Below are 13,413 nucleotides of genomic sequence, written 5' to 3' on the forward strand. Positions count from 1 at the left end.
CTCAGTACTTGGCAGCGATCATTCATCAGAGACTGAGTCAGAGCAGTGACCGAGTGTTTACGTCACCTCCAGGCGATGGCTGCAGAAGCAAACCAGAAGGGACACAGAAACACGGGATGCAGAGAGATTCAACGTCACGTCCTCATTTTGCTGATGAGGACAGAGATTCCAGGGGGAGGGCCACCGCTAAAAGCAGGGCCAGGCCTGCCCTGGAGTCAGGTCAGAGCCGGCCAGAGCTCTCCCAGGGCTGCCACCGTGCAGGGGAGAGCTAGGTGACAAAGGCTGAGCCAGCTTTTCCCAATCACATTCACCTGCCATCTGTAAGATGATGGGGGGAGGGGACATTCCTAATGATGAAGCAATTCAAGCAGAAGACCAGGGACGGCTGGGGCTACGGAGACAGATACGGTGCCCACCGGCCAGGGAGTCACAGTCAAGGGAAAACGGCACAAAAGCAGCGTCCGCTTCTCATGCCTGTGCCCTGCTCACATCCTGCTGGCTTTTGCTGGGATTCTGGAGTAATCCTTGCAGCTCGTCTCCCTGCTTCCCCTTTCACTCCCTGATCTCCTCCCCCCTGCTTTCCAGGCGCCTTGCCCACCCTGCTCCCTGGCCTCCCCACTGGCTCCCACCACAGGCTCTGCAGCAGCCATCCTTCAGCCTGGAGGCACTGCAAGGGCAAGTGTTCATGCAAAGGTCACCTACTCAGTGAGGCTCTGACTACAGCAGCTCTACCCTGTTCTATGCTTTCTTTGTTACTAACCTGCTAACATACTAGAAGATGCTTATTTAAAACGTTTATCTTTTATTGTTTACTGTCTGTCTCCTCCCAGCAGAATGCAAACACTGTACGAGCAGGATCTTTGAGCTTTGTTCATGACAGTTCCCAGGGCCGAGCGGTAACCGGCACCTGGCATCAGAGGGTGCTGAATAAATACATGTAAATGTATGTCGGGTGGATGTGTAAGTTCCGGCCAGGATATGCAGAAGCATGAGCAAAACAAGAGTAAGGTCAAAGTACTGGAAACAGAGGGTACTGAGCAACTGGGTCTATTTCAGGGAATCCCTGAAGGGACACTCATGACTGAGGATGGACGTCAGAGCTAGGCTTCAGGGCTGTGCTTGGAGGAGAGGAAATTAGCAGGAGAGATGAGCCCTTCTTGGCAGGGCAGGAGATCCCAGCCACGTGTGCTGGCCTGGTGAGCTGTGGACGCGGGCATGGCTTGGGGACGGCTCCTGGCAGGCCAGCTGACACAGCCACCCACACGCAGGCTGCCTCAGGCGTTCTTCTGTGGCAATGCAAAACTAGCAACGATTTTAAGAGTTAACGTTCCAAAATCTACAACTGCATTTTAGAAAAGCAACTCCACTGGCAGCAGGGAGGGTGGACCAGAGGAAAGAGGCAGGGGTTGAGGACGTCCTCCGCCCAAATCAGAGGTGCATTAGGATAGCAGGTGGGCTGTAACACTGAGAATTCATTTGAAATATGTTTCGTACACCTAATAATATAGGTGGCATATTTAAAGAAGAGAAAATCAGATCCCTGAAGGGCATCAGAGCAATCATTTTTTGAAGCAAATTATTTTCACTTATTTAAACTTCCTAAGACTACCAGCCGGTGTCTCAGCTTACAAACAGTGTAGGTCTGAATGCAATATCATCACAACAAATTAGCAGTGTACTGTTTTATTCTAGATTTATTATGCAGGCTGATGTGAGCTACATCCTATTTCCCACATGCACAGCAAGACCCTAATTTATCTCAAAGAGAAACAGCCCCACTCATGAAAGGGCCAGTGTGTATCTGCCCTGGCTCTTGGTGTGCTCGTTTCCCCTCTACCCTGCACACAGCACGTCAAACAAGCCAGATGCTAGGACGTCTGAGCAGGTACCGAACTTCAGGGAAGGGCGACTTCAATGAGGTCTGTCCTCCTTGCTTTCCATTACGGGGCTTGGGTTTGCTAATCAAATGGACTAACAGGGATGCTGGGGTCTGGAAAACAATGAAATCTAACTGCACTGTGGGGAAATTACTTGGAAAAATAAAAAGCAGAATCAATCCTTTTTGGATTCCCAATCATTAGGGTCATCTATTATCTTTTTTCTTACAAAAGCTCATGCTGATAAATCCTTTTTATGGGCTTATTTTTAAAACAACAAAATTTTTAAAAATCTTTAATTTAAAAAATAGAATCAATGCATACTAAATAAAAACTGATATTAAGAAGGTTATTGAAAATATAAGGTTGTACAAAGTATAATCAACTAAATTAACTGACCAACTCCAAATCTGGGGTACCCTGTCCCTACAGCACACATAGTGGAGAAGTCACCATGGTGATCACACCCTTCAGTGGTGCCCAGATGGCGCGTCTGCAGCAAGTGCACCAAAAACCAGTATGTTAGAGCATTTTACCTCCAGCTTGTGAGCCCTCTCCCTGCTCAGGGGCTCCAGGGGGAAGCTCAGGTTGTTTGCTTCTGCCAGAGAACGAAGATCAAAATAATACTTGGCATAAACACTGGAGGGAACATTGATGTTGAACTGGAGCAATTCAAGAAATTGTCGTTCTAGCTCATTCCTGCAAAGCAAAGACAAAAATAGCACACATTTAGCTGTCATACCAGCTCCATGGCCTGTGAAGGCAAGCTGCTGGACACAAGACTCCAGAATACTGAATCCTCCAGGCAGAAAAGCCACCTCATTAATTGCCTGGTTGGACACCAGAGTTGCAGTTTAACACCAAATTGGTATTAAAAGCTGAACCCACTTGATCGGGTGCCCAGAAAGATGAGGGCTGATGAATTGGGATGACCACCAGGAAGTGCTTCAGGGTGATTTGTTTCGCTGAGACTAACACACACACAGCAGGCTCTGGCTGCAAACCTCAGCAGGAACCATCAGCTCAAACACCCGGCAGATGAAGCAGTCAAGAGCTGTGAAGTGGAGAGCAGTGAGGGCCCGAGACAGCTGCCCAGAGAAAAGACCTCTGCTAGACCCAGAGGCCTCAATGCCTTCCCCACCTCCTGGGAGAAGAGAGCGGAGGAAGTGCTGGAGGGGCTTCCTCAGGCAAAGCAGGGAGGGAAAGGGTACCTCGCAGCCCCAGCCTCTTCCACAGAGGACTCAGCAAGTCTGAAGAATGAAAGCAGGAGTTCCCAAACCTGAGCACAAATCCAATCACCTGGGGGCTTGTTAAGACAGACTGCTGAGCCCACCCCAGCCTGGGGAGGGCCCGAGAATGTTCACTCTGACAAGCTCCCGGGGGACGATGATGCTGTTGGTCCCGGCCACGCTCGGAACCAGTCCACTGTAAGGGGCCAGTAAAGGAGCCGGCACAGGCGTGAAGATGCATCTGGCCAGCTGCTCCCATCTCGATTGAAACTAATGATGGCTAGCCAGATGCATTTTAAAACTTCTACTTTGAGAACGTTCTCGTGTCAGTTATCTTTTAGATTAGGTTTATTTCTTGATAGTTACAACCTGGGGGATGAAAAGTCCTCAGTGATCTATTCGTTGGGCACCCAGTTTTAGCGCCACCTCCCCGGGGAAGCATGGGCCGCCACAGCACACTATTTCTGTCCTGTCTCACACTCCACTGTAGCTGTTGCAGTAACTCGGTCCCTCCTACTTGCCTCCTCATAGCCAGAAACCATGCCATTTGATCTCACATGCCCAGCCCCTAGCACAGTACTGACATACAGCTGGTGCTCAATGATGACTGTTAGTGAAAGGAGCAGACCAAGCTCAGCCTGGGCTGAGGGAGTGGGGAAGGCTTCCCACAGCAGTGAGAGCGGAGCTGAGTCTGGCAAGCATGGTGCCCTGGTGGAGAGACCACGAGTTGGGGCGGGGTGTTTCCAGCAGTGGGGGTCCACTCAAACCACGCCTATGCCCATGGGGGGACAGGACACACTGTCACCATCGCTTATAAGAGGAACAAAGCTGACAAGCTCTGGCCCTCAGGCCAGGACTGACCCCCTTTGACCCAGCCTTCATGACTCCTGAGCAGAGCCCCCATTAATGACCCCTGCATGCGGGCCCCTGATTTTTTCAAGGCTCACACCCATGATGTTCCTGAGTCCCAGTCTGTGGCTGGGGAGCTGCCTCACTGAGCTATGAAAGACCCAGGAGACTGTGCCCCGTCTCATGCTGCTGTGACAACAGGGCACAGAGTGCTGAGGAGGGGGGCAGGGAGGCTGGGAAGTGAGCGAGGGTGGGGGGCTTCAGGGAGAGAAGCTACTGGGCAAATGGGAATTAAGAAACGTCGGCATGTTGCTACGGAAGGCCTGAGCACTTCAGATAGAAAAACCAAGAGCTCATACTCAGGTCTTTTAATTGGAGAAACAGCATAACTTGCATGCTGTTTCTATACAGACTAGTGAAAGGATGAACAAGCCCCAAACATATATATATTGGCTAAAATTTATACTTTTATAGAATTTAAATTACTTTCATTCATTTGGGATGATTTTTACTTTAAATGACTGTTGTTCCTGCCTCATTTAAATGAGACTTAATCAGAGATCATCTTGTGAAATACTGGAAGCCAGACAAAATTTTAATAAAACAAGAATGTCAATAATATCACTCAGCCTAAAGAGCCAGAACAAATGGGCTTAGAAGGAACTCTCCTGAGTGAACCTGGGAGTTGCCTGAGGACAGACTGCCCTGTGGTGGCCAAAAGGTGTCACTGCAGATCTAATTCTCTCAATGCTAAGAAAACCTTGCCTTTTTCACAGGACAAGAGAGCTAGTCTGTTAATCCCACCCCAAATGGTATGTAAACACCCATGACTCGTGCTGAGGATACACTCTCTGATTTAAAGTCAAGAGGAATCAGGCTATGGACAAGGTGGCATGTTCCCAGGGTTCCTTGGGGAAAACCACAGCCTTTCTCCAGGCTTTTCTTGAATGTTTCTGTTTACGCTCTGGGGGAAATGGGGATTTTAGAGCTGCTATGTTATTAAACTAAGAAAAGATTTAGAAAACCAAGGTAATTCCCCCAAATTTGAAATTCCAAACTGTAGCCATGTATCTTAAAGAGACACCTGTGTACTGAATCATCAGGAAACTAACAGTGATGCAGAAGGGATGGGCTTGATGGATTTACTGCCTTCAACTGGATAACAGTTCTGATGTAAAGCTTTAAAATAAATAAATCCAAATCAATAAACAAAAAATACATTCCAGAAATATTTGTTATATTAGGTCAACATTGTAAAGAAACCCAATTGAACTGGTGCAATTTAGCAACTTGCGTATGGGCCTAAAAAATAGAGTAGGGAGTTGTTTTCACCATCTAATAACCTGTCTGCTTTTCTAGAAAAATGGGACCACTTCAAAAACCAGCCACCAGCCCAGCAATTGCACTTCTGGATACATACCCAAAAGAATCGAAAGCAAGGAACTCAAAAAGATGTTTGTACATCCATATTCACGGCAGCATTATTCACAATAACCAAAGGTGGAAGCCACCCAAGTGTCTATTGATAGACGAATGGATACACAAAATGTGGTATGTACAGAGAATGGAATATTTTTGACCTTAAATAAGAAGGAAATTCTAACACACGCTAAAACCTGGATGAAGCTTGAGAACATTACACTATGTGAAATAATAGGCCAGTCACAAAAACACAAATACTGTGTGATTCCACTTCAATGAGGTGCCTAGAGTAGTCAAATTCATAGAGGCAGAAAGCAGCACGGTGCTTACCAGGGTTTGGGAGAAGGGGGAAATGCAGACTTAGTGTTTAATGGTTACACAATTTCTGTACCCAGTACCAAGAGTTTCTGGTTGGTGGTGGTTGTGTAAAAATGTGAATATACTTACTGCCACAGAATTGTACACTTAAATGTGGTTAAAATGATAGATTTTATGCTATGTATATTTTACCACAATTAAAAAAAAAACACAACAAACCAGGCACTGGGATCTGTGGAGGGACTGAGTTTCTCCGTGTGTCCCTAATCAGCCCTCAGCACTTAAACAAGTCTCTTCGCTTCTCCTTATGTGGAATTCCTTTGTCTACATAGGAAAATTACTCTTCTAGGATTATCACAAAAACAAAACACAAACCAGCCAACCCCAAACTATAACTGTTTTAACAGCATTTTTCCCTACTTTTGCCTAATAGGTACTTTTGCCTATTAAATTTCATCCCCTTTCCTTTCATCGTCCACAGCAGTTGACATTAGGTGCTCAGAGCTGACCTGTGTGGGGTGAGCTCTTACTGTTGCTAAGAGACAGACAGGAGGTCCCTGGCCCTGTCGTCTGCAGAAGGTCATCCTGCATCTGAAGTCCACCTGACTGGCATCTACCTACGAGTTTCACTTGACACTCAGCTTAAAATGTTCTCGCCTGCGCTCCCAGCTGCATGCCCACACGGGTCTGACTTCCCAGCCAGAACCCTGCTGTCTAAAGGTACATGTGGGGACTCCAAGTTCCTCGCTGTTGGATGATTCCTGAGCTGGAGATAAACCCGGGCTCAGAAATATCAGGGAGGTCATGTCAGGATGCTAGTACACAGGTGAGACCAGAAGGAAGTGTGAAAAGAGGGTCAGAAGGGTGCCTGGAAGATCAAACAGCACTGGAAAACACATTTCACAGAGCTTTCCATCTGAAGCCTGTGAATCCTCTCCCTGCTAAGGAGCTCCAAGGGAAAGCTCAGGTTGTCTGTGCCAAGAAGTGAGGACTAGTTGATAACACGAGATTACACATTGCCAAGGGCCTGAGCTCCAGCTTCCGATGACATCCCACTCTGCTTCCTCTCCTCGCAGAAGGGTACCTAGAAGCCATTTTTCTTTTCCTCAGACATTCAGCTTAGTGATGTCCAATTCTACTGATTCCTGGGGGATCACAGGGTTTTACTGGAAAAGACTAAATGAAGCACTCATTTTAAAATATTCCAACAGTAAATCTATGACTCTATGCTGATGCTACAAAATAACGTCAGAGCTTCTAACTACGTACCTTCACAAGCTTGGTTCAGCAACAGACACCCAGAATTGCTCCTTGAAGCAGCGGGTATCACTCCCTTTCAGTAAAGGTTACTGGGTGTATTAGTCTGCTAGGCTGCTATAACAAAATAGACTTGTCCTTTTGTCTGTTTCCTAATCTCTTCTTATAGGACACCAAACATATTGGATTAACATCCATTGTAATGACCTCATTTTTAACTTAATTACCTTTTTATAAAGACCTTATTTCCGGGGTTAGGACTTCACATATGAATTTTGAGGGGGCACAACTCAGCCCTCACGCACTGCCTTCTAGCCCAAAATTCATGTGTCTCACATGAAAAATACATTCACCCCATCCCACAGCTCCAAAGTCTTAACCCATTTTAGCATCAACTCCAAGTCCAAAATCTCCTCTAAATATCATCTAAATCAGGTATGGGAATGATTCATCCTGAGGAAAAATTCCTCTCTAGGTGTGAACCTATGAAACCAGACAAGTTATCTGCTTCCAAAATACAGTGCTAGACAGACACAGAATAGGCATTCCCATTCCAAAAGGCAGAAATCAGAAATTAGAAAAGGATCATGGATCTCAAGCAAGTCAGAAAACTAATATGGGCAAATTCCATTCAATGATTTATTTATTTATTTATATTTTTTGATTAAAATTTATTGGGGTGCCAATGACTAGTAAAATTACCTAGGTTTCCACCATTCAGTTGTAAGGCTGGACATTCATCTTTCTGGGTGATACTCTATTATCCAGCCCATGAGGTGGCAGCCTTCTGTGTCCCCTCGGCCATGGTGGTCCTGAGCAGCAGCCCTACCCCCGGAGCCAAGGGGAAGCAGACCCAAGCCCCAGGCCTGTCCCTGTGGGCCTAAGTTTCCCTGCCAACTTCTTAACAGCCTTAGGGGACCCTTCTACCCTTTTTCTGAAGGACAACACGTCACAGCCTGACAGGTCTAGTGGCCAGTCCTGTGGAATCCCAGAAATCTGACAGCCTTTCTTCACTTGTCCTGTATCTGTCCCCTTAAGCTGGTAGGTAGAATTTCTGCTGAGATGGTTGATGGGATCAATGAGCCACACTCACCCTTAGTGTTTCTTCAGAACATGCTTCCTCATTGTTTTTGCAACAGAGAAGATAGGCTAAGACTGACAAGTTTGAGAATTTCTAAATCTTCACTTTATGGTCCCTTCTTGCTTAACAATTCTTTCTTCAATGTATCTCCCTTCTCACATTTTACTATAAACAGCAAGGAGAAACCAGGCAGTGTCTTTAACACTCTGCTTAGAAATCTCCTCAGCTAAATATTGAACTTCTTCACTGAAATGTTCTACTTTCCACAAAACACTAGAACACAATTTGGCCACATTCTTTGCCACTTTATAACAGGGACAGCCTTTCCTCCCGTGTCGGTCCTCATTTCTAAGACCTCACTTCAGACCACCTTTAACACTCGTGTTTCTAGCAATGTTTGTATATTCTCTGAGGTGACACAGCTTCCTCTACAGCTCCCCCCAGAATTGCCTTTAACTCCGTATTTCTACCAACTATCTCTTCAAGGCAATCTAGGTTTTTCCTAACACGAGCTTCAAAACTCTTCCAATTCTAAAGCTGCTGCCACATCTTAGGTATATAGCACAGCAGCTTCCCAGTACCAAAATCTGAATTAGTCTCTGGGCTGCTATAATAAAATGCCACAGACTGGATGACTTAAACAACAGTTCTGGAGGCTGAAAGTCCAAGGTCAAGGTGCCAGCAGGTTTGATTTCGTCGGAGGCCTCTCTCCTTGGCTTGCAGATGGCTCTCTTCTCTCTATGTCCTCACACGGCTGTCCCACAGCCTGTTCTGTCTGACGCCACTCATGCTGGATTAGGGTCTACCCTAATGACTCCATTTTAACTAAATTACCTCTTTAAAGACATCACCACCAAATACAGTTCCATTCTGAGGCACTGAGGGTTAGGACTTAGGAATTCAACTCCGAACACTGGGTATGTGCTACAGGGCTCAGTGGGGCCCTGGTCATCATGCCAGGATATGCTTTTCCTAACAACACACACAGACTTTCTCCAAGCATGCCTGGGAACACAACAGCATTAGGCAATAGATTTCCAGATCTGTAACTTTCATTTTCCTCTTAAAACTGACTTGCCCAGAACACCCCAAGTGTGCAGAGGTTCTCCTTTTGACTGCTTCCTTCCCTGTTACTCTTCCCCGACGCTCTCGGAGGGAAAGGCAGGGCGCTCACCTACCCTCACCAAGTTCACTGTGAAGGGACTTATTTCAATACGGTGTTGAAAAAGTGAATGACTCTAATGACAGGCTAATAACTTAGGCGGTTTCCAATTTTTGCTTTTAACAAATTGAAGGAGGAGTTGGTAGACTCATTAAATAACTGTTACTCACAGATGACTATGTGATTTTAGCATATAATTCTAAAAGCATTTAAAGACTTACTCGAGTGATACTGTTACAATAAAATTTGGAAATTTGTCTACTTACTTATATGAACACGTTCTCTCAACTCTCATGTTAAAGAAAAATGGGAATAAAACTGATGCTGAACTTTGTTTCATTTTATCAATAAGTAATAATCATACACAAAAATATGAACTAATGGAGGAAAAAGCAACCCTACTGATTCCATTAACATATATTTCCCATAAGATTTTACTCTTTTTATATTTAATAATTTATATTTTATAATGTTTATAATGTTTTGATCAATTGTGTATTAATGATAATTCACCTAAGGAGTTTTTAATAAGTTAGAATCTTGTATTCCGAAAAGGTAACATTCCAGTTTTACCTTATAGCTACATTTTTGTTACACAGAATTCTGAGGAATAAACTTCTGTGAGAGGAAAACAGAAAGGAAATAATGAGTTCAAGAAGAAAAAAATACACAAAATTTTCAATTTTAGGAGAATGAATGATGGTGAGTATCATATTACTATGGAATTTAGTCTCCAACAGATACTTTAAAAAAGACCATTTTTTTTGTGTGTTGTTTTAAGTAGCTAAGTTTGCAATATTTTTTACATGTATATTTATTTTCCAATTACAGTTGACACTCAATATTATTTTATATTAGTTTTAGTTTCAGGTGTACAGCATAGTGATTAGGAATTTATATAATTTACGAAGTGATCCCCCTGAGTAGTCTAGTACCCACCTGGCATTATACATAGTGATTACAATATTATTGACTATATTCCCTATGCTGTAGTTTACATCCGCATGACTGTTTCATAACTGCCAATTTGTACTTCTTAATCCCTTCACCTTTTTTACCCTGCCCCCATCTCCCTCCCACCTGGCAACCATCAGTATGTTCTCTGTAGCTGTGAGTCCGTTTCTGTTTTGTTTGTTCTGTTTTGTTTTGTTCTTTAGATTCCACAAATAAGTGAAATCATACGGTATTTGTCTTTCTCTGCCTGACTTATTTCATTTAGTATAAAATCCTCTAGGCCTATCCTTGTGGTCACAAATGGTAAAGTTTCATTCTAAAAAATACCACCATTTAAAACACAGTGCAAATGATATCTTTTGCAAATACTGAAACTGGTGATGATCGTTTTTCAGATGTTAATTTACAAATAAATTGAGGATATATAACCGTCCAAAATTCTTCTAGGGATGGGCAGCCAAAATGTATGAGGCCCTGTGCTGCTGTGATCACCTGGCTTGTACCTCCAAACAGATATGGGAGGTGCGACTGCACTGAATCCGGAAATATAAACATGAGGGGGAAAAGCATCCTTTGGGCTAACACCCCCTACTAAAATATTCCTGCTTCCTTCTATCCTTTGCATATTCCCTCCCAAATTTGCACATATACAATTGCTTGACTGGTTTTTCTTAGAATGTACAGGCTTGTATAGTATGTTAATACATACTCATATGTCCCAACAGATTAGACACATTATATATGGATCACAGTGGCTCTCAAAATAAACAGAATTAATACTCTGAACAGGACAGAATTCGGTTGGCTGAGTTTGTACTTGGCCTGACTCAGGGCCTCCAGTCAGTCCCCAGAGGTCTGCCAGGAAAGGGGGAGGAGCCCAGAAAATTGCTGGCCCAGGTCCCGAGCTGAGTCTGTTCTTAAGCCTAGAGATTGGGATGGAGAAGGCATTACTCCAGTTTCTTTAGAAAAAATGTTTATAATCTGACCTTTGAAGAACAAAAGCTCTTCCTGTATCCATTCTCCCTCTGCCCAGCCACAGGCACTTGGCGGCATTCACCAAATGCTACATGAACCGCTAAGGCTCACCCAGGGCTGGCATGAGGATGGGAGCACGGTCATCATGGCTTCCAGAAAAGGGACAGAAACAAAGTAAAAAAAATATCAATTTTCTTTGGATAAAATATGGAATAGAAGAGAAGAAACATAAATTCAGGCTTTGTTACTATGTAGTCGAGTGACCTGGCACCTTACTTAACTTCTCAGTGCCTCATTTTCATATGCAAAATGGAATAATAATTATTGTCATTACTCTTACTGTGCCTAATTTATAAATTAAACTGTATTGTAGGTATGTACGTACAGTACAGGAGAAAACATAGTACAGGGTTCAGTACTACCCATGGTTTCAGGCATCCACGGGGGGTCTTAGAACATATGGCTTTCCTGTGGATAAGGGGGAACTACTGTAACTAATAATAAAATAGAACAATTATGACAATACGTACAATAAAAGTTATGTGAATGTGGTCTCTTTCTCTGATAACCAATTTGATAGGCAAGATGGCTATTAAGTGACTAATGGGTGGGGTACATTTATAGCATGGAGACGCTGGACAAAGGGATGATTCCCGTCCCAGGCAGGACAAACCAGGAAGATTTGAGATTTCACCACACTACTCAGAACAGTACGCAATTTAAAACTTAGGAATTGTTTATTTATGGAATTTTCCATTTAATATTTTCAGACCTCAGTTGACCACAGGTAACTGAAACTGCAGAAAGTGAAACCTCAGATAAGCAGGGACTATTGTATCTCATGGAAAACTGTGAGAACTGAATTAACACATAAAAATTGTTCCTTTGGGGCTAGGAACTGTTCATTAAAGGATCGATGCCATTAATATAATATTACCATGATGACGATGATGATTACTATTATTACTGTTACTATTATAAATATTTTTGGCAAGGGTTTGGTTTTTCCTAACTTGGTAATTTAAACCTTTAATGAATAGAACCTAAGTATTCAGAATTCCAAATTACCTGTTATTACCGCCTGCCCCCTCACCTTTTTATTTAAGGAGAAAATGACAATTTAAAAAATGGCTATTTCAGGCATTTAGTTAAAACATCTCCATGGAGAGCCTGGGGGTGGGTACATGTCATTTCTATTGCCCTCTAACTACTGCATAGTGTTCACTAGGGTTAAAAGAGCTGAGGATAAACTTCTCCACCTGCTGGTTTCATTGTGGCATTATTTAACCTCTCTAGGCCAGTATCCAGTCTGTAAGAACATGTGTTAAAAGGTTGTTGAAAGGATCAAATTGAGATATACATGAACTGGATAATGAATGACTCCTGACAAATAATTTATAAACACTTCCTTGAGGTTTAGAATAGAATAGCATACAATAGAAAAGAATGATTCTCTCCCTAAAAGTTCGGTTTTCCTGGCATTTTGGTGAATCAATCACGGTAGATTAAGAATAATAGCACAAAAGAAATCTCTTCCCCACCCCAGTGCTCTTCATTCTTCATTTTTCTTGGTTCCCTTTGTTTCCATAATTCTGTGGTATTTGTAATTTTCATTTGTATCTCATTCCTTCCGGAAATAGCTGGGATATAAATAACGAAAAGATCTGAGATCTACACTGACTTCAGGATGTATTTTCCTCTTTGATTGAAGTAGATACAGCTGCTCATGGCCGAAGTCCTCTGCCTGCTCTTACAGAACCTGAGCACGGCCCCCCACACCAAGTCGCCAGCTGTACGTCATCCAGTTTACACAAAGGAGAAAGGACAACCTTGATGTCATGCCTGGGGCATGCAATTCAGAGTCAAATGATAACAGGCAGTTGATGAAAGAATAACCTCTGATAAAGGAAATAAGTCAGCATTTCTTACACCTTGCACCCAAATGTCCTTTTCCTTTACGGTCTGAATGACAATTACTAGTTTCAGGTGTACAAAACAATGTAATAGTTAGACATTTACACCTCACAAAGTGATAACCCCTCCCCCAGTCTACTACCCCTCTGATAGCGAATGTAGCTGTTACAGTTCTAATGACTCTATTCCCTGTGCTGTACTCCACACCCCGTGACTATATATATATATACATATGTATATACCGTGTTTCCCCAAAAATAAGACCTAGCTGGACCATCAGCTCTAATGCATCTTTTGGAGGAAAAATTAATTTAAGACTTGGTCTTATTTTACTATAAGACCAGGTCTTATATTAATTTTTGCTCCAAAAGACGC

At 43.3% G+C, this 13,413-nt stretch overlaps 1 protein-coding gene across 1 annotated transcript in view; it reads right to left on the reverse strand.

Annotated features, from left to right (window-relative positions):
* The window catches only part of CCNY (cyclin Y), a 187,417-nt gene that overhangs the window by 3,889 nt on the left and 170,115 nt on the right, over window positions 1-13,413 (reverse strand). The window contains exon 9 of the mRNA XM_019741707.2: window positions 2,414-2,576. Within this exon, the coding sequence (XP_019597266.1) occupies window positions 2,414-2,576 (163 nt within the window). The remainder of the gene's footprint in view (window positions 1-2,413; window positions 2,577-13,413) is intronic.

Source organism: Rhinolophus sinicus, linkage group LG02 (genome assembly GCF_036562045.2).
Source record: "Rhinolophus sinicus isolate RSC01 linkage group LG02, ASM3656204v1, whole genome shotgun sequence".
Classification (NCBI taxonomy): domain Eukaryota; kingdom Metazoa; phylum Chordata; class Mammalia; order Chiroptera; family Rhinolophidae; genus Rhinolophus; species Rhinolophus sinicus.